General features: G+C 39.6%; 2 protein-coding genes across 3 annotated transcripts in view; one reads left to right on the forward strand and one right to left on the reverse strand.

Annotated features, from left to right (window-relative positions):
• Positions 1 to 11,719, reverse strand: part of plppr2b (phospholipid phosphatase related 2b) — a 46,622-nt gene extending 34,903 nt beyond the window's left edge. The window contains 2 exon segments of the mRNA XM_032500892.1: positions 6,606 to 6,716; positions 11,069 to 11,719. Coding sequence (XP_032356783.1) covers positions 6,606 to 6,716 — 111 coding nt within the window. The 5' untranslated portion in view covers positions 11,069 to 11,719.
• Positions 11,720 to 17,934: 6,215 nt separating this feature from the next.
• Positions 17,935 to 22,716, forward strand: part of palm3 (paralemmin 3) — a 30,772-nt gene continuing 25,990 nt past the window's right edge. For both annotated transcript variants that reach the window (XM_032500851.1, XM_032500860.1), the window contains exon 1: positions 17,935 to 18,369. The gene's annotated coding sequence lies outside the window, so the exon portion shown is untranslated. The remainder of the gene's footprint in view (positions 18,370 to 22,716) is intronic.

Genomic DNA, 22,716 nt, shown 5'->3' on the forward strand with positions numbered 1-22,716 from the left:
GAGGGGCAAGATTTTATCTTTCATAAGCAATTTTTTTAGAGACTTACTTCAGCAAAGATCTTGTATTTTCTGATAAGATCATTTGGCCACGGCGCTGTAGCTTAGATATATAGTCGGCTATTCTTTTCAATATTCACAGATGATACGATACAAGCCTATATTGTGACAAACGGGGTCTTTCATCATCCCTCCCTTCCTCCCTGAATCAAAAACAGGTGGGAAGCAGCCAGCTAACAAGTGTTTCAAACATCCACCCAGAGCGCAGAGAAATCCCAGTGCAGCAGACAAGCGGGCAGGTGCTATTCGTAGAATCGGAGAGATAATGAGTAGGAAACTATAGGGATATAAAAATGTGAAAACGAGCGGTTACTGTGTCTTTGTGGTGGGGTGTGTGTGTGCATGTGGGTGTCGAAGAGGGAGGATACACATGAAAATAATTTGTGCAAGCATTTCAAAAGATGAGCATGAAAACACCCAAAAATTAATCAATACAATTATATATAAAATGCATTAAGGGATGAGAATTATTATTTTCTCTTTGCTGACTTTCTTATGTGGTTGAGACATGTTAATGATAACTAGATTGATTTAAAAAAAGATGTTAAAGATAATCATGAAATTAAGCTGCTTCTACATCAAGATTTAGTCTAACAAAAAAAAAATGGGTTGCTCAATGGAAGAAGATGTACTGAGGCATCATCAAACCCGGCAGGGAATATGGATAAGGTAAGCACGTGTAGAGAGGAAGATGCTTTGTTGTAGGGAACTTTAGCAGTAGGTCTGATGCATTTAGGATTCTGTTCATTATTGGAGCAACCGATGCTGTGCTGCCTTCACACCTAAACCAAAAAACGGTAAAAGGTGTCAGTTGCTGTCCGTGCTCACCATAGACTGTAAATATTAATGGACAATGCATCCGGTTGGACGAAGTGCTGCAAATGCCTTAAACCTGCATTCTATCTGAATTCTAGCATAGGGCGACACGTGCGGTTGCAAAAGGAGGTTGGTTTCTGTAGAAGTCTATGAGAAAGTGACCCACTTCTTACTTGATTTACTACCTCAGTAAACATTTTCATAATGGGTTTATGATCTCAATCACTAGTTTTAAGTCTTTTGCAACACAGAATGATTTTCATTTTTTGAATTATGATCTTGTTGATTTTAAAATCGGCGATAAAGCAGGGGGCTGTTTTAGGGCGTGGCTATGATGTGATTGCCAGTGAAAGTGTGTAACGTAACCCAGAGTGTAAGCCGCTCCTTGCTCTGTCCTCCCTCACCCCTCCCTCAGTCCTCCCTCACTCCTCCCTCACTCCTCCCTTTCTTCTAAAATCGTCACATCCGCAACCAGGATGTCTGCGCCCGTAACGGCAAACTTGGCGACGCATGGCAAATCTCCACCAAACAATGGGTGAGATAACATATTTGCTGTCCATTAATATACAGTCTATGGTGCTCACACACAGCAACACAAATCCTTTCAACAAGCAGGGTAAGGTGTTTAATTAAAGTGTATGCACTTGGCAGGAAAACCAAGCCTATCAGTAACAAGATAGATGACACACAACAGAGGTATGGTCTGTAATAATTTTGAGGAACCCTTTCTCCTAGAAATTATATTTATATACTACTAATTTTGCCAAATATTTAATGTAGGAAATGTAATTGCCTTGTTGGATTATGTTCAGTGGCAAAGCTTCTTTAAATGAAGAAAAAGCTGTGTTTGTGTACCTAACATAAGTTGTTGAGATTGGTCACACACATTTAATATCAACATTTTGGGACTTTCCAGATGTGTTTAACAATGTCTGCTCAATATGTTGATAGAAAGCCTAGTTGGGCATACAAAGTGCAGGTGACCAGGATTCAAAAGGATCAAAATTGATGCAGCAGAACCAGCGACCATTCTACTTCCTTGTCAAAACCTGACACCTAAGTTAAAGTGTGTAATAGCTGCAAATGTAGCCTCAAGCCGCTAGCTAATGGGCTATACAGGTCTGGCCATGTTTTCTTCAGCCCCAACCAACGCTGACTCGAGTGACATCACTTAAGATAGATTTTGTGAAGCTCCCTCTGGGGCTGCACAATACTTTATACAACCTTTTTCACACACAGTATGCAGTAGTACTCCCAAAGACCTGTACACAGACTTTGACATGTAAAATTGGTGGAGTTCGCCTTTCACCTAGTACATGAACATAAACATAAAAAAAGTTTAATCCTGCTTTAGTTGCTACAGGCGCATATCGCATTGCAAGAACTTGCCAGATATGTTGAACAACTTCTCAGTATGTTGAAATAATACAGGTGAGGCAGAAATATACTTCCTTTAAAACATATTTGCTGTTGCAAAGTAGCAGTATGTAGACTGAGACAGAAACCTAGGCTCCAAATGTTTGCAGTAAAAAGTTAAAAAAAGTCATGAGAGACATTTTTACGGACTGGGCAGAAATGACTGACCAGGCACAAATTAGGTGTCTTTAGGGAAGCTGGGCGATGAAAGATGCAAGCAGACATAAACCAAGACCTTAAAGTATCATCACAGACAGTATTGGGCCGTAGACCTACAGTAAAATATTATGTGGTCCAATGCTCAGCAGTCTGTTTGCTCTACAGCTACATAACTGGCTGTGCCACAAGAGGATGCAGCCAACAAGGCATGCAGAAGGAGCAGAGTGAAGGAGGAGGCTCAGCTACTCTGAGCTGGTAGTCAAGGCTGAACAGCCCAGGCCGCAAAGCCAGGATATAGGATACACACTGTAAAGGCTATGTGCCATGAATTAGCAGCTACAGCACATCCACTCTATTGATTATCTTACTATTGTTACAGCTGATACCACACACTACCACTCACTGGCTACAGGTTGTATGCTCAGTAAGATCCCCTCAAAGGCTCCACTTGTAGTTACACTGCCTTTCAGAAGTCAGCTTCAGTATAGATGTTCACAGGAAGCCTGTCTGGCCTAGATCACACCAACTTACAACCCTCCTCTCATCCAACAGTGTCTATAGCAAGTTAGGAATCACTTGTATCAAAATTACTCTTTAAAGAGGGTCCTTTGAAGCAGTGCATCTGTTAGGCTGCAGACCAGTCTTTTGTGTGACTTTGCAGCATGGTGGCAACAACAACAGCAGCAGCATGGAGTGAAAACAAGAGAGACGAATAAAGACACAGAGCTACAGTATGCAGCTTAAAGCGAAATTGTGTGAAATCTCACTTGTTTGTAAAGAAAACTGATAAGGCCAGTTGTCACATTTTAATCTAGAAGAAGAAAACAATTACTATGGGAGACAGGGGGAAAACAGTTAAAGAAAGAAACATGAAAGTGAAAAAAGAGAAGCAAGAGATACATTGATAAAATTTAGAGACGTAGACAAGCCCAAGACTAAGCAGCATTGAACTGACAGCAGGACTTTACAGAGAAAGAGGAAAATGCCATCATGTTTATTAAATGAAGCCCAAAATATGTTGTAGACTAGAAATCGCTAGTATCAGCTAGCGGTAGCTAACGTCAACGTTAGGTAGCCACTAGCTAACGCTAATGCTAGCTAGAAGGGTTTGTGGTGACTTTGCCTGGAACGCTACCAAGTCGTGAGTTGTGACTTGAAGTCGTAACTTACGGGCTAAGAACTGTGTCTCGAACGCAGCATTAGATGGTGGTAAAAAGAGGGAAAGAGAGACGGAGTCAGCAAAAAGATCACAATAGAGAAAAAAGAAATTAGACTGGGCAAATTGGGTAATGAGATGCTAATGTACCAACAAAAGAGTGAGTGCCCTCCGGGGGGAGCTATGCTACAGCAAGCTGCTTCAGTATGAACACACAGAGGGGGGAATTTAATTTAAAAATGCCCTTATTAAACTACTGCAATATACACAGATTCATTCAAGCGCACACATATACTAAAGTCAATTTAGATTTCCATCTTCCCACCTCTGGTCCTGTTTAAACAAAACAAAAACAATAGATGCACCACTGGAGTGGGGGGAGATTACAGTAAGGTGAAAAATGGGATAGAAACTGCAAAGAGCAGGGAGAGTATAAGCTGGACATAACTCCTCCTGCTGCACATCTAGAATCCACAGAGTCTAGATGTGCATGTTACCCTCTGTTGTGTGATATAAGGTGAGCAGGAGGACAAGGTCTACCTACCCTGACAGGAAGGGGTGAACAGAAACGAGGGGAGAAATGAAAAGAACAACGAAGAAACGATGGAGACCCATGAGGCAACATGAAGCTGGAGAGGACAAATGGGGAGAAAGGAGGTCTTTGTGATAGCAGACAGGCTTGTGAGTGGGAGGAGGATATGAAGCTTTACAAGTAAAGGGGAATAATGGAGAGATCCATCTTGCAAAAGATGTAATTACTCAAGGGAATAATTGCAGGAGAGGAGTGATGTGGAGGATCTGAATAAAAACAGTGACTGGGCAGTACTCAAGAGACCCTCAAAGAGAATACTGGAGGAGGGGAGGAGCACCACTGACAGATATAAGCCTAAAGATAGCATAGACGCACTATGAAAAAATTAGAAAGCTGGAAGATCATTATAACAAGTCCTCAAGAGGTTGCTGAGAATGAGCCAATACCAAAGCACAATGAAAGAAACGAAAAGCAAGCTTAAGACCTGCAGGGATTGTGAGATATTTGTGCTATAAAGAGGTGCAGCAGTAGCAGAGGTGTGTGTTGTTGAGGAGTGTTATGTGGAAAGAGTGTAGTATTCATGTATTTAGTGAGGCAGAGAGAGCGGATGAAAAAAACCTGTACTGTGATCTCAAGAGGATGTTGTGAATGAGTGAATGAGTACAAAGAAAAGAGAAGAAAAATGAGGTGGAAGTATATCCTTCAGCAGATTCAGTTGAGGTGCTTCAGCAGGTGCACTAAAGAAAGATGCAGTTTTCCAAAGACAGTTCACACACAAAAAAAAAAGAAAAGACAAAAAAAAACTTAAACGAGGCCAAGTTTTCAAAAGATCTGTGTTTACCTATGTTTGTTCAACACAAAAACGTCCATGTCTATACTCAGCTCTCTTGTTAGGTTCTGGGCTGTAGCTGAACCTCTGACTCATCTAGTCAACTTTCTATGGCACTATTTGACTTTCCACCAACCCTCAAACTTTACTATTTTAACCTGTTTAAGAATGCTAAATCACATTTCTCGGGTGAATTCAAAAGATTGTATTTTATTTCATAAAAACAGCTAATTCAGCTATCGTTGCTGTAGCTCAAAGGACCTGCAGGCCTGGAGCGTGTTTGCGGCAGCACGGGCTAATTGGGTTTCCGTTCTTAATTAGGCCAATTAATTAGAAAATGCAGTTGAGGCCATGAGCGCTTCATCAGGTCATTTAGGGATTACAGGGAGAGAAGAAGAGTCAGGGGAAGAGTAGAGGAGTAGAGAAAAAGAATTGATCAAAAAGGTCACTTGAGAGGGTCTTTTTTTACCTCAGCGTCAGACCCTCACCCTCCTGCTGAATGTTATCTCAAATTGATTTGCTGACTGGAGGTAATTACCCATTTGTGACAAAGTAGATAATTTATGCAATTTCCCAATTGAAGCTCATTGTTGTTAATCTGCCATGAGAAACGTGAAATGATGGAATAAAGAGACGTGGGAAGAAATAGGGAAGAGGAAGAGCAGTATTCAGAGGCAGAAGATGGTAGATGTGCTTTCATGTGTGTATCAGCTTGCTCCGTGTATCCATCCAGTATATAGCTAACTCTTCATTTCTGCCCACTTTCATGTACAACCTGCATCTACCCAGCATATTGCACATAACCTTTTCCAACTGTACAGGGGCGGCTCTACAGGGGGGCAAGGGAGGCAGCTCACCCCCCACTGTAGGGCCTAGCCCCCCAGCTGCCCCCCTAACTTTGGTGTTCAAAAAACTGTGCTTGTAAAAACAAACTAACTCTATGTCCACAAGCTTCTTAAAACCTTCAAACAAACAATTAATTTATATTAATAATAAATAATAATTGTAATTTTAGCCCCCTGCCCCTCAAATACTTAGCTATGGTTTTATCTGTTATAGGATTACATATGTAAAGATTTACATATATACATAGATTATCTAATGATGTTTTAAAGTTTCTCTATCTTAGCTTTTTTTAATCATAATTACTGATAAAATAAGACACATTATGTTTCTATTTGTTTGTATCAGTAAATATGATCATGCCATTTAATTCCATTTCACCTAAATTCAATTTTATTTATAGTATCAAATCCTAACAAGAGCTCACTCTTCTTAAGACACTTTACAGACATAGTAGATATAGACCACACTCCATAATTTATAAGGACCCAACAATTCTCCCAAGAGCGGGCGGCAATTACAGTAACGTAGCAGTGTGACTGGAAATATTAGTTGTAGCAGTTCAGGATGTTGTGGGGGCACAGCAGGGCATAGCAGTACTTATATATATGGGGGTTTTGTCTTCCCCTGCCACCCTGCCAAGATCTCTCGCTACACCTTTTCCACCCCAAGTACAATTTTCTACTTCCGCCACTGCAACTGTTCAATGTCAGCAGAGTCAAGTCTGATGAACACAACAGGTGAACCATGGTGCTGCATACTGGTCCCTTTTGAACAAAATGTGTCCAAACACTCACCTCCACAAAGAGGAAGCAGGGCACGATGTATGTGCTGGTCTTCTGCTGGCCGCTGTCGTCAGGAAGGCTCCTCATCGCTCTCCTCTGTGCTGGCAGCTGACTGTCAATCATCTGTGGGGTCAAAGGTCATTGCAAAGCTTTAGTTTACTTAGTTCTGTTTAAATCAAAATGATATGCTGGGTGCAGGACTACTAGGCAGTAAAACACAAACTTTTTCTTGTTTGGCAAAAACTGAAATTGCAAATTTTGAACTTGACATTGAAAAAAACATATCACTCAAGCACAGACAAATGTGTGAAATTCATAAAGATGTGGATGAAATAAAGTTGTAGTCCATCTTTGATCATTTAAAGGTAGTGTTCACAATAATAAACAATAAATGCAGTGTCTGTGCATCTGTGAGGGCAGCCTGGGTGACTTTAAGAGAGAATTCAGAATTCAACCTTAAAGTCATGCCAAGTCAACCTGCACTATAAGTTTGGCTATGGATAATAATTGGCTTGACTTGTTGGTAAGGCAAGAGACCTGACTGGCACCTCAAATTAGTCAGAACTTTGTGACAACAGTGAGTCACTAAACAGTCCCATGAGTTCCAGAAGACTGTAAATAGTCTCTTTAGATTCATTGTTGGGCCGAGAGTAAATCTTAGGGTGAGAGTTTCATAGTCTGTTGAATTGCAAAAAGAATATAACTCTTTGGTGAATTATTTTTTTTTTACCTAAAAAGGTCAGTATCTAGATCCTTTTTACATTTGTTTTAAAATGTGTTTTGGCGATCCAAAGACAAGTAGACAGCTGAAGCCCCTTGAAGTTCACATGTCATACATCTCTAGCTGACCACTTATGTTCAGATTTCCATACTGCCTACGTCACTTCCACTAGAAGATTAAAGAGCCCTGCGCACAGTTATTATGTCCACACGTTAGCGGTTGTGACGTTACAGCTGGAGATATTGCTGACAACAGAATCCAACCCATCTCCTCCCTTCCTTTTCTTTGAGCATTTGTGTCAAAATATGCTACTAGTTTTTACAAAAAAACTCCTAATACACAAACATGTCCCTTGGCAAAAACATTGGTGCTGTCCATAAAGCTAGGTGATGCAGTGCAACAGTTGCCTGCATGCTATTATGTACAATGCCAACATTCAAGGCCCATCTCAGCAAATAATTAACCTTACAATCAAGCAGTGGTGAAATGTAACTAAGTCTACTCATACTTAAGTATTTCCGTGTTGTGCTTCTTTATGCTTTCACTCCATTTCAGAGGGATACATTGTACTTTTTACACTTCTACATGTATCTGACAGCTGTAGTTACTAGTCACTTTGCTGATTAAGATTATTAATACAAAATCAAAATCTATTGCAGTAATATGTGTGAGATCAAACATTCACCATAAATAATAGAATCTCATGTGTTAACTAATTAAGATCTTCAATCATTATAAATATTCCTTACAGCTGTAATCATAATGATATACATCCAAACCATTAGTAAACCAGGGACCTTCAAAACTGCCGATAACCGGTATGCTCCATCTTTTAAATTTTACAAATAATTATGTCTGAGCACGAAAAGAGAATCCTCTCATCATCTCTAATCAGGGTCAAAACACCTAATTTGTTATGTGCACATACACACACACAACACACACAAACTCACTCACTAATATGCTGAGATGCCCACAAAGATACATTCTGCATCAATGCAATCACATGCACAGGTACACACACACACACACACACACACACACACACACACACACACACACAGTAGGCAATCAAAAGAATTGGGGATGAGGTTGAAAGGAGGAGAAGTAGAGTGGAAACAGAGGAGAGATGATCATAAAAAAAAACTGACAGAAAGAGATAAGAGAGACAAAGCCATGATGCAGACATTCGGAGACTCTTCAGAAGTGAAGAGGGAGGGGTGAAAGCCAGCAGACTCAGCAATGGGAAACAACAGCAATCAGGGGATAACAGGTAGAAGTTGAGGAAAAAAGCTTTAGTTCCCAAAGTGAGAATTGGAGACAGGGGAAGAGATGGTGGGGAAAGTTTGTGCAGGAGGGAAGCTCATGAGACGCTCAGGGTTTTCTGACATGCTGAATAATGTCAAAAATGTTGTTTTTTAAGTTGAGAGACTACTCAAAAAGCATTCAAGAATATCCTCTTTGAATCAAACTGCAAATTCAGTTTTTCCAAGAACTTTGAAATCATGATTTTATCATTTGTAAAGCCACTGCCCTCAGCAGTCTTCAATATGATTTATCCCGTTAAACACCAATTGGTTCTCCTCTCAGATATCAAGCCTATTTCCTCATCTCCTTGACAACAATTATCTTGCTGACTTTATGCCTGAGGGGAAATCTCCGCTGCTGTGTCAGCCCTTTCACCAATCAATGTTCGTTTTTGGTGAGTAGGGAGGAAGCCACTTCACAAGGTTGGAATGCATCCATGTCTTCATCAGTGATATAGTTAAATGATACATTTGAAACAAGAAACATTGACATTGAAGAACCACATTTTATTTATTTTTTATCTTGTAATGAATCTAATTATTCAACGTTCCTTAAAAGTAAAACATTATAGTTCCTGTTCACACAAATACAAAAGAATACACCAATTGGTCTCAAGACCAATTTTTCAAGGTCTTGTCTTGGAATCGACCAGATTTTTAGTCTTGTCTTGGTCTCAGATGAAGAAGACTCTAGATTTTATTTCAAGACCGGTCAGGACCACAACTGTAAGGATTTTGCTAAATTGCCTGTGCAGTGTCTGATTTTAGCCTATGTGTTAAAACTTGTAAATGCAACCAGAAACTCAACTTATATCTAATTTGAAATGTGTCACAGTGAACCCCCCTCTCCCTGCCCCCTTTACACACTCCCAAGAAAGTAAATGCAGGAGACAGGAGAATAAGCTCTGGCTGTCTAACACAAATCTGGTCTTGGTCTTGAGTCGGTCTCAAACCCTCAAAGTCTTGGTCTTGTCTTGGTCTCGATTCACTCTGGTCTTGATAATGACTTGGTCTTGGTTTAGGGTGCTCTTGACTACAACACTGCTATAAGTATTGCTGCAACATGTTTAAAGGAGAATTACATTATATGCTTTAATAACTAAAACATTAAAGATGTCATACTCCCCTAATTTAAATTCCTAACCTAAATTCACTTAGACCCTGTCTCATCGGGAACAGTTTAATCTAAGAGAAAAATGTAACATACAGTACATACATATTAATGATTACTAGACTCCTATACCAGCAACAAGCGGAGATTCAAAGAATTACTCATGTTTAGATGTGCTTTAAAAAGTATATACAAACTGTGAAGCAGAATGCACACCAGGAATGCACCTGTCTGTATGACACAGCTATTGATTAATGATCCTTGCAATTTTTATGTAGGGATCAAATCTTTGCTGCAAAATCACCTTGAACTTCCACTAGCAATGACGTCCCTCTTGGTTGACTCTGTACCAAATCAAAGATTAGTCATCACAGTCCCCTATAGCTTCACAGGAGACTTGTTTATGGCAGCAAATGGTTTAAATGTCTTTAAATTCAAAATAAATAATCTTGACACAATGTATTTGCACAACCACACATATAGTATTTCAGTTGCGTTGTGCAATGTTAGCTGATTAACATGTACACAGAGCAGTACAGGCTGCACTTGCTGTGTTTAAGTATGTTTAAGTGTGTTAATTATTCATGCTGTGGTTCATATTCTTGTTTTCTCCACTATAGCACATTTTGCCTCATAGGACACACTATCCCACTCTAATCCCTCTATTCCAATTTAAGTACAAGCTTCTACTATAGTCAACCCTCAGATACAGCACAAAGTGCTTTGATTAGTGAAAGGCATTCATTTTTACTAAGGTTGTGTGTACACACACACACACACACACACACACACACACACACAGGAGGTTGACCTTCTTTATCTACCCCGTCTTCAAAAGCAATGAGAAGCAATGTAAGTTGGCATGACTGACTGTCTCTTCTGTTGCTGTCCATGTTGTTCACTATGATGTGCAGCTCCACACTGACACCACGGAAACAAAAGACCCACTCACTATCTCGCTGGCACACACACAGGGGCATGCACACGCTTGCAGAGACTGATATTTAAAAAAAAAAACACCTGTATCCACTGGCTCACTCACACACACAAGCACAAGTGACCATCATCGCAGTATTCATTACATGTCAACTTGGATGTCTGGCCAACAAGTGGTTCCTTCACAGCTGATGCATGTGCATGTCTGTGTGTGTGAGACACAAAGCGAGAGAGAGATCATTGCTCCTGTGCTGCACCTAAGGTTCAAAAATGTGGGTCGGAGAGATGCACAATCACACACACACACACACACACACACACACACACACACACACACACACACACACACACACCACAACCCGTTTCCCAAAAAACAGTGACTGGTTAGAAAAACTCTCACCTTAAATCTCTGTATGTTGGAAACAGTGCTGCTTCACAGTGACCGCTGCCTCCTCCGAGTCTCTCTGTCTCTAGGAGGATTTACTCCTGCAGCAGACTGCCATTCTGTGGTTGCGTTGTGGTCTCGGCTCTGCTTCTTTCTCTTATCCCCTTTTTGTCTCTTTCAAAGCAAAACCACCCCTCACTTCCGCCGCTCCGCCACTGAGAAGCCCGCGGCACTGAGAATAAAGAGAGAGAGAGGGGGGGGCGAAGAGAGAGAGAGAGAAAGAGAGAGAGAGAGAGAGCTTGCCCACTGCCAGGCACCCAGCCTCTAGTCAGCCTAGTCTATATCTGTCTGCACTCTGCTGCTCGGTCGCTAAGCTAAATATGATGATCTTCAACAGCACTTCAAGGCTAATTAGTCAAGTGAAGGGATCCACAGGCTTGGTGAGGGAGGCTGTTGCCGGTGGATACAAGGATAGAAAAGAGAGAGAAGGAGAAAGAGATTATGTGTGTGCATCTGTATGCATGTAAGAGAGAGAAAGAAAAGGAAAGGCAAATAGGAGGAGGGAGAAAACAGAGAGTGGGAAGAGGGAATAAGAGAATGAGACAGCTGAAGAGGAGATAGAAACCAGAAAAGAGCCAGCATGTGTATGAGAGAGAGAGACAGATGCAGAGAGAGCAAGGAAAGGAGTAAGGGAGATAGAGAAAGAGAAAAAGGTACTGTATGTGAGTCAGAGTCTGAGGCAACACAGTGGCTAGAATGGGAGCTACTGTGCACTTTAGTACCCCACAAAACCACTTTGATACTGGTTGATACCATAGGTTTGCTGAGAGAGAGAGAGAGAGAGTGTGTGTGTGTGTGTGTGTGTGTGTGTGCAATTATAGGAACACGAAAAGTCTAAGCAGGAGGAAAAAAAGCATTCTAAAAGTACAGTGTCAGTGTTTTGGTGTTTGTGTATGATGACAATAATAACAATGACAGCTTAGGTGAGCTGGGATCATAATCTGGCTCAGCCCTCTGGACAGTAGACAGCGGGTTAATGATGCATTGTCAAGTGGAAAAGTGGAACGCTTTTCTGCCCATGGCTTCATGTGGGTCAAGAGTACTCAGGTGCAAGCTGACCAGCAGCGTTTGGCACTTTGTTTATGTTAAGAAATGCTACAATGGCACCAGTGGATTGTCATACATTGAGATTTCCCCTCAGGCATTGCCACATACAGTAGGTCTGTACTTAATGTGGAATATTGTACAATAAAGTATTTCTGATTCTGACATAATAGGGTGTGTTTCCAGCCACCTGTTTTTGTGCACATTTCATCACGTTCTTGATACTTTCCCATAATTTGGGGGTTGACTGGTGGTCTTTTAAACATTTCATTGTGGCCTCTTCTTCTGCAGTGGTAAAATGGCACCTGACTCGAGAATTAGGGTTTATCTCGATGAACCAACTCCCAATATTGGCTTAACAGTAGAGGATGTAAAGGCACATAAGTTCATATTTTCTTTTGCTGTTTTTGTGAATATTTGGTTACAATTTCTGTTTCATTTGCATGGAAACCTGGTCACATTGGCTGGCATATTGAGATTTTATGCTTTCAATTTTGCATTGTATGTGTTATGTGTGTGTGTATTTAAATACGCTTAGTCACTTTCTTGCCAAGAGTTAGATCAGAAGATTGATACCACTCTCATGTCAAGTCAGTAAATAAAACAAAATGTTGTCATGTTTGTTTAATTCATATTTCCTTTCTTGACCAGGAAAGATTTGTCCAGCATACAATCACCCATAGAACCATGTTAGTTAGTTACTTTGATTTTTGTATGGATTAAACAACCAAAATATACCATGTTAGTTAGTAAGCATCAGGGATTCTGATTGTCAGATTTAATTACCTTTGAACAGAGCCAGGCTAGCTGTTTCCCCCTGTTTCCAGTCTTTATGCTAAGCTAAGCTAACCAGCTGCTAGAGCTTCATATTTATCCTACATACACGTGAGTGATATCAATCTTCTGTACTTATCTTTGGTACAAAAGTAAATAGGCATATTTCCCAAAATGTCAAACTATTTAATATCTTAGGAAAGTAAATTGTATCGCTTCTCATATTTTAAATTTAGATTTAAATCAAATCCCAGGAGAGTAGGTGGCAAAGGAAAAGCTGCTGCATCACTCTTGCCAATACAAATGTCCATATACAGTTCATATCCATGACTTACAAAGACTTTTAAACCAATTGTGTAAGGAAACAGCATTTTAAGAGCTGTCCACCCTCTCGCTGCACTCAAACAACTTGTTTACAGCTGGGGAGAGAACGGAACACGCAAAGTAAAGTGTGTTCTTTTTCTCTGACGGAATAATAAAATCACGTGGTGTCACAGAAGTCATAGTTCCCATGGCAACCCCCTGCATCCACAGAGTGAAATGACGAGCGAGGAAATATGCAGATATACACATGCACATTTTAAAGTACATATTCCAGTTTAGAGGAAATATGGGCCACTTAAAAATGGCATTACTACAAACCATTAAATTCCCAAAGCTGAATGACAACCCTCCCACAAGCTCACACCTAATGTAACTAGCCTAACTCAATGCTGTCTGAGGCGACCAAAACAATTTGTGTGCAGAAGGTGTGTTGAGGACAAGGAGCACTTGCAAGAAAATAATCTCAAACTGCAAGAATGGCATGACTCTGTTGACAATTTGTAATCCCTGACATTGTAATCAAAAGCTCAAAACAATAAGATAAGAATCATACCAAGCAAGTTCAGACACTATTATTTCTAACTCTTCTTCTTTTACTTCTCATTATCATGAGTATTACTGCCACTTAATTAATCCTAAAAGTCCTCTAAAGCCAACTCCCATTGTACTGTGCAGTATCAATAATGTGAAGCCATTAGTGGCATTGCCTTTAAAAACTCATGAGAGGTGGACTTTTCCACAAATTAAAGGTTTGTAACAGCAACTGGTTACTGCAAAGACACCGAAACAACCACAGTGTATTTTGGTGACTATATTAATATTTGTCTTTTACAGCCTCCCAAAGGGCATCTATAAATATTATCCGCCCCATCACTTTAACTCACACTCTGCAGGTGTGTGGATTTCAGGAGCATCTCTTTCATGACGGTTGATGCCTTTAGATATTCCTCTCTGGTTTTATAGAGTGATCAAATTAATCAGATAGCATCATGAATTGAAAGAATGTAACAAGTGAGAGGACTTATCAGCCAAAGGCAACACGGGGAAGATGCAGTAGACACTATAAGACTGAAAATAGAGCAAGTACACAGAGGTGAGCATGTGCAGCCGGCAAATAGTTAGACACACACAAACGCACAAACACACATACAGGAGATTGTCCTCTGTTAAACTTTCTTTTTTAGACACTCCTTTCCCAGTATCCCTTTAATACATCCAATGCAGTAAGTATTGTGCCATGTATTATGTAGTGAGGTGTAATGTAAAGGTGTGGAGGTTGGGCTTGGAAATTTGGCATGTGGCATCTGACTTTCGTGCAGGAGACCAGAGCTTGTCTCCAGTCACAGATCAGCAACAATCTGTTAAACACAATCTAAGTGTTTAGTTGCAGAACCCTAATTTAACCTTAAAGTGGCTCCATGTCAAAATTGGATTACGTGACTGCTTGTACTTTTCGTTTGCTTGTTTTTTTTTCCAGCTCACAACTGTAAGCTGTTCACTGTTCAATTTAAAATACCACTGTAGGCTACGCAGCGTCCCAAACTGCAGACAGACAAACTAAGCTGGTGAACCGTAGCTTTGTGCCTGCTGGATTTGTTAAATAGGCAACTGTTAACAAGTTTATCAACTTAAAATGTTATGTCAGTTCTGTGTCGCTTGTTTTCATTGTCCCCAAAAGGCATGAACATTTGTTTTGGTAGCTTGTTTAAGTTATCTAACCCAAACCATAACCACACCTCTTAAGTTGCAATTACCACGATTTTTCTCAAATCTTAACCATCCCATAGTTGCTATATGCAGGTATTGCATAAGTGAGAATTTCATGAATGTTGCCATTGGACGTAAAAAAAACTAAAAGTTAGCATTGAACATAATCTGGAGTCTTGTAAAATCAAAGTCCAGTTTCCAATATTGACATAATTGACTGGTCAAATAGCCCTCCTTTGCGTATGTACACAACCATGCACAAACAAGTAAGCCTTCACATTAGGTATTTTCACACTCACTTATATGGTACTAGGGTGGCTGAGTGGTAAGACAAACTGGCCTTCAGCTCGTTTCGTCAAGCATCTGCCCTGTTAATGTTTTCATGACATTTTGCTCACAAACCGTTTGTTGAAAAATCTAGCAACCCACATGGAACCTCACATTGTAAACCTCTGATCACGTCCTCTCGTCACACAAACACAAACTCATGGACACAAATGATGCTGTTTCTACAGTATGCTTCAAAAGCACATACAAGCAAACAAAGAACAGTGTTTAGAAGGTGCTGGTACTCGTATGAATGAACACACAGGGACAAAAGCACATGCATGCAGTACTGTATTGTAAGGAAAGGTTGCTATACTGACAAATACCGTCCCCCAACAAACACACTCACAGTCACACCCACCCACACAGACATACACACACACATGCCATATTGACTGTGTGATTTAAGCCTGTGTGCAACCACTATCTGGCTGTTCATGTGAAGACTCCCTCTTGTCTTGGAGAATCAGAAGTAGGCCGAGTCAGTGGATGTGCTCATTTCATACACTATTGCTGTGGATCAGAGCCAAGGACATTCTCGTTTCAAATTGCCATGCTGGGGAATTTCAGCCATGAAGAATTAATCAGAGTTTTTGCAAAATGGGATATATAAAGAAGATACAGCACAGGTCAGCTAAGCTGTAATTCATATGACTAAAACACTGACCATCTAAAGACGCGGTTAGGGAAGTACTTCAGGCAATCCTACCCTAGATTGGAGCAAATTAAAAAAGTAATTAATGCTGATGAAATGAGCCTGAATTATATTAAAGTATAAATTAAACAGGAGTAAGTTATAATAAAATATACATAAAAATAGCTTGACCTAGTTGTATATCATGGAGCTATACAGTAGTTGAATGGTGCCTTTGGCCTGTCCCTGTTGTCCCTCATGAACAAAACTTTTTTCCCATTCCAGGGTCAACGTAGGTGACATGATTCAGGACAATTCAAAGAATTGTTTTGGTGTGAACAGTATAAAGGCAAAAATTATCTGTTTGTACCTAACTACACTCACAAAATTAAGCAGTATAACACAATTCACACAAAGAATACAACATAGCCTACTGAAAAAAACACAGCTGGAACTGAAAGCTTGCATCCCGGCAAACCCAGATGAATGTATTGTGTGTAGTGTATTTAAATTCAACTGACGTTTCAAATTAAGAAGAACACGCCACAAAAACCTACCTTAAGAATATGACACACGTCTACCCGGTAGTTTGAAAGCACTGAAAAGGTTTAGGGCTCGCTCCTTCATATAGGACAACCACAGCAACTTGGATTATGGATTCCCACATTGATCCTGTATCACAAAAGGGAAAAAATGATCAAGAGAAGCTGTCATTCAAACCAAACCTGCAGCATAATCCACTACTTCTCGTGTGTCAGTTCGTAACCTCTGTATTTTCCAGTCACTCATATTTTCATTAAATATGCCAAAACACAGATACATATGCACAGAATTAAGTCAACTGTTTTACATTTGACACACAAAAAAACAGCGGCCATAATATGACAATATTTAGGTCATTTGGAAGATGCTTTACGTTCTGATCCTTCCAGTTTTTAATAAAATGAGAAAATACTCAACACTTTTTGCAGCAGAATTTAATTCACACAGGAATATACATAAGTAGGCTTTACCATGTGGTCATTTCATATGGACAATTTATTTATTGAATTACCAGAAAACCTGCTATGTATAATATATATTGTTATTGCGATATGAAATGATCTGATTATGATGATAGAAGATTTTAGCCATATCATTCAACCCTAAGAAACTGATACCCTCTCTAATGTTTTATTGTCCTCTGAAGTAAAAAATAAATGGATGTGAACTAGCAGTGCTTTTTATTGCAGTTCTGTTTTTGAGATGTATACAGAATTCACCTCTGAATACACACAAGAGCGACCGCCCCTAAAAGCACTGGATTATTAGAAAAGTTATGCAATCGTTTTAACTTTAATATTCTGGAATCCTTAATCTGAGTTTACAGGGATTTTACACTTTTGAAGCACAGCTTTCATTCAAAGAAGCATTTTTCATTACATGTAAGTCGCTTTTTTAGTGCCTTATTCTGGTTAGACTTTTATTTATGAGATATACAGTAGGCTATAGTTCAACAGGTTCCCATGCAAACATTACCTCTTTAGCAAACAGACCACATGGTGAGGCTGATGTTGAATGTTAAGGTTGAGTTGTTGCACCCAAACATACACTGAATGTGATATCAATAAAAAATAAAATATAAACATTACTAATGTACACAAGACTACCTGGCATGTGATGAATTATCATGCTGACACTTAAATTAACTGCTCAAATTAAAACAGAAAAGAATTTGATTTAGCCTACTTTGTTTTACAGCTTGAAGGAGCCAAAAATGAAAGTCAACATCACAGTGACTTTTAAATGTCTCTCTACAAAATTGGTTTCAATCACGAGATGAGACGGCATGTCATATTGTTCGTTAAGGAAAAGCAGAAAGCATCGACATTTGAGTAAAAGCTTTTTTTATCTGCTCTGCAGTCATTCAGAGAGACAACAACAACAGGAAACATGAGGCGGCCGCTGCTGCTGCTGCTGCTGCTGCCGTCTGGAGGGCTGGCCTCACGGTAATAACTGGAGTCAGGTAACCACCGGACAGACACACTCTCTATCCTCCACACAGACGGGTTTACACACGAAGGGGAGCGGTGTGAGAGCCGCTTGCCGGGACGGTTTCACTTATTTATTTATTTTTTTATCAATGCCGCGACCTAGCTTTTCTTTAAAATAAACTTTACTGTAAAAGTTTGATCAACTTAACAACGCGTCGTCCGGTGTTCATGTCCACGAGCTAACAGTTAGGAGTCAGCTCAGCGCAGAGGCTACTCAGGTGTTCAACTACACGGAGAAGTTTATGTAGCCTATGTTAGCTTTGTTGCTAACTAATTACTAATTAAGCTAACGTTAGAAGGAAGACTCCTCTCCGTCTTTTTTGTCGTGTCCAATATCTCCAGTTTCCAACTTGGTTTCGTTTTCCTCCTTCTGCTCATTGGACCTAAAATACCAAGTGGCCAAGTTTGAACAGGTAAGTTTCGGCCAACATTTTTCGACATGAATTTTAATACGTTTGGTGGAGCCTACGGTTTCGGTTGACACCTTTTGAAATGGGGCCGATAGGTGGAAGTGAGCCCAGCCAGTGTTGGACAGCCCTAGCAGCTGTTGACTTGTCTGACCTCTGTTAACCATTAATCAAAGACTCATGTATTGATTAAAAAGCCTTTGGAATATCATGTGGCAGTTCAAACGTCACAATGGATGTTTTCTGACACTCTTTGGCTTCTTAATGCTGATCTCATTATACTAAAAAACGTACATTTTGCACTTTGTAGGCCCTACAAGTTGTGAGTTTACAATGACCGCCTTATCATAGTTATTGTAGTTGTTATCTTAAAAGATATGCCATGGTGTGTACACGTACAGTAGCACACATCTTACATTTCTTTCAGCATAAATGTAAGACAAGCTGTGGCTCTTTTTTGAAAGTATTTTCGTCAGTTTTATGAGTAATTAAGTCCAAAAGCCTCAGGGCATTAACAGCAGTTTTATGATACAGTGGTTAAGATAGTGGGGCAATATTTTTGACACTTTCCTAGCTGCTGTTGCAGCTGCACCTCCCTGCTACCACCACACACATACAAAACCTGCACCATGCGGTTGTTGTGTCAGGTCTGCACATCAGATTAACCACACATTTTTTTGTCTGACTTGCATATGACTTACCTATTTTACGGCAAATAATGGCTGTTTCATCACTTTTAACCACAACTAGGATGTGCTAAAGCTTAAAAACACTGCTCATTTCTGCTTTACAAGCCATCAAACAAATGATGCTTAACATGCAGCAGTGTACTGATTTACAAGCAGAGATCCCAGCAGGAAATCCTGACAAGGCTCTTCTTCTGACAGGCCGAAGAACTGAGGGCCTTGGGGCCATATCAGGGGGGGTGTTACTGGCTTAATTTGACTTTCAGGTTACATACTTTCTTGAGGGTTTGTTAACAAGCATAATTATGCTTGAGGGTTCAAAGAAAAGTTGCACATAAAAGATCACTGCACAGGATACATGAATATATAAATGTCATAGCAGCCAAAGACGCAAACTTGATTCCATATCAGCACTGCTGTTTTATGAATGGATAAATAGGATAATCACTGACCTGGGATATTGAATAGGCTGTATGATATATGGAATCAGCTTCAGTTAGTGTCAACCTCAGACAAACCCACCTGTTCTAAAACACTGGATATATTAAACATTTTTTTTTATAATATGCCTTAAATGATATCAGTGTTGCTATTAGGGCTGTTTTGGTCTTAGTCGACTAAGATTTCTTTAGTCACTCAGTCATGTTGTATGCTTTTTTCATGTTGAATGACTTATTTCCAAGAAACGCAGGAACACATCATTTAAAGTCCCTTGCAGGATTCTTTTGAGGAGAAGCTCGGTTTTACAGATCTGTTATTTTAAATTGACTAATTGATTGAACACTAGTATGAGTGTTAGTTTACTAATCATTTCTTTAATCAAGGACAGCCTCAGTCACTGTAAGTGATCAGCTCAGCTATGTAGTGACTTTGCACAGGGTTTTGATACAGCCTTTTGACGTCCACATGTCACTAGTTTTGTCATTCTGTTGTAGTGGAAATAAAGTTGTGGATACTCAACCCTGCCATGCTGCTGCTGTTTGACTCCACTGAGTGTTGTGGTGACTGTTCATGTCTTGCATTCTTGTACACTGACACTTTTTAGTCTTACTCATAAAGCTCACCGCTGTCTTCTGTCCCCTTCTGTGATTGGTTAGACAACAGATCGGTCTACTCCAGTCTTTCATCTTTAAAATAGTCAACACTACTTGTAACATGTATGAAATTTGTTTTCAAATTGAAGTATTTGGCTGGAGTACTGAAATATTTGTGACTATTTTTGCTTTCATAAAAAATTAGAGCCAGACCAATATTAGCTCATTACAGATATATTGTATCAGCGTATATATCAGCCAATAAATGACAAGAAATTGTACAGTACAAAAACGCCAAATATGAGATATTTTGTCCACCAGAGAGTAGTGACACATCAATTTTTAACAAATGTCTTGCCCATTTCTCGGTCACAATTGTAAAAAAAAAAATAATAATAATTTAAGGCAACATTGTCAAAAATGTTTATTTATGTTATGGTTTGTGTAAAGAAAATGAATATTGGCAGCAAATATATTATCTGATTTTCTTTTGTCTTTTTCTTAACTCCAAGATATCAATGTATCTGCATCAAGTCGGGCTATAATGGCCATGCTATCTTGAATGCAGTGTAACCCAGAGATTGTTGAGGTCATTCTTCTCTTGTGTAATAATCAAATAAGATATTCCTTGTGTAACTTACACTGTTGATGCTTTGTGCATAAAGCCAAATTCAGAGTGATTTCCCCGTCTGATCTGCCGGCCTGTTTGTTGCTGTTCAAGGGAATGTTTTCCTTTTTGATGTATAGCCACTTGTAAAGCAGTTTGGTTTTGAATCTGCTGAAATCTACTCAAATGTACAAAGAAGGAAGAGAGACAGGTAGAGTGGGTGAGATAGCTGTTAAAGACGAAACTGTGTGGTCGTCTGCACCACCAATCAGCAGAGAGTTTCATCTTATTAAATTGTGTTGAAGAGAGTAGGAGACAGACTAGTCAGACTTTACCAAGGTGGAGGGAGATTAAAAATCAACAAGATAAAGAAGAGGAGACAAAAGAGTAGCTGGGAGATGGAATCCACCACTTCTTTACTGGTGATGGATGGATTTGTAGCAGTAGGGAAATTCCTCACTGCCGCATTGCCCCCAGCATTTTCTATCTGTCCATTGTCAGTTGAATTATTATTGCATTTTCACATCTCTTTTTACTTAGAACATTGTTCAGCATTGTCATCAGAAACACACTCAACTGTGACTGGTACATTTCCATGTTTCAACCAAGCTCTTTACATGGCTTTAAGAAGCATAGCCTGATTGATGCCCCTGCAAACTGGACAGTACATTACAATGTCAAGTTTCTCAGTTCTACCTCCCGCTCCCACTCTTGATGTCATGTTGCAACTGCTCTGACTGTTATTATGGCTATACAAGAGATTAGACTCAGACACCAGGTGAACAAAGATGGTTCACCTGGAAACAAGAGACCAGGATTACACTGGCTGCAAGGTTATTTTTTAGTGGTAGTGAAATGGAACAATGAAAGTAATAATTATATATGACAAGTTGTTCTCAGTGGAACAACTTTGGCACAAAGACGCTAAGAAAAAAAATGGTTTGATGTATACAGTACCTAGAACTAGATTATGTAGCATGCTTTTTGTTAATGCAGCTTAAAGTTATATAACACTGTTATGCTTCGCCCAACTATGACTTTGCTCTGGTTAGTGTTACATTGAGATGCTATTTATACTGGAGTTTCTATGAAAGGGCTACTCCTTCAATTTAGTATTTCACATCTATCAAATTAAAAGACTTGTGAAAAAAAATCTCAAAATGTACTAGAGGCAGAGATATCTTGGCAGAGATTATTTCAGTCTAATGTATGTACTGTATGTAATTCAAATAAATCAACATTGACGTTTGGTTTTACAAGGGGCACAAACAGTGGTCTCCTGGGTGAAAGTCCTAGGTGTGTTTGACCCTCCCATCCACCCCGGCCTGCATGTTCTTTGTTGAATAGAAACGCATTTGTGATAAGTTAAAAGCAAACGTAATTCGGGACAAAATATGTTCCCCTCCCAGGGTTATTTTCTCAGACTTGAAAAAGCTTTTTTTATTTGACTGCGTAGTACTCACAATGATTAGCATACTAATATCCATGTGTAAGAATATTGCAGTCTGTGATAGCAACATCTGCGATGGGTTAATTTTTTTTTTTTTGGCAAAATATTGAAGTTCAGACATAAATTGCTCCCCAGTGAGCTCATCTGGCCCACAGCATGTTCCTGCATTATGTCCCCATGTCAGTCCAAATATACCTAAAATACCAGCTACCAACATTCAAGCGCAATCTATAGTCACAGATTCGTCCTTTTGTCTCTTCTTTTTTTCCTTCTTGAGTCTTGTTTAGGCACAGTCGGCTGTTTTCAGAGACGCCACTCTTTAAATCATTCTGTTTGTGTTTGTTTGTGTATGGTATTCCTTTTCGTTTGCAATAATCTGTTGACTCAAAGCCTACGTAATCCTGGCCCACAGTTGGTGAGTGAAGTAGGAGGATAGAAAAAAAACATTTTCCATCTTCAGTCTACTTATACCTGTTGTACACAGTACACATGCCCTTCTTTTGACACCAGCAACAATGTGTTGTGGTTGTGAAGGTTATGGTCTAAGGAGATAACTAGAGCTCTGTCTGACAGCAC

Source organism: Etheostoma spectabile, chromosome 2 (assembly GCF_008692095.1).
Source record: "Etheostoma spectabile isolate EspeVRDwgs_2016 chromosome 2, UIUC_Espe_1.0, whole genome shotgun sequence".
In the NCBI taxonomy this organism is placed as follows: Eukaryota; Metazoa; Chordata; class Actinopteri; order Perciformes; family Percidae; genus Etheostoma; species Etheostoma spectabile.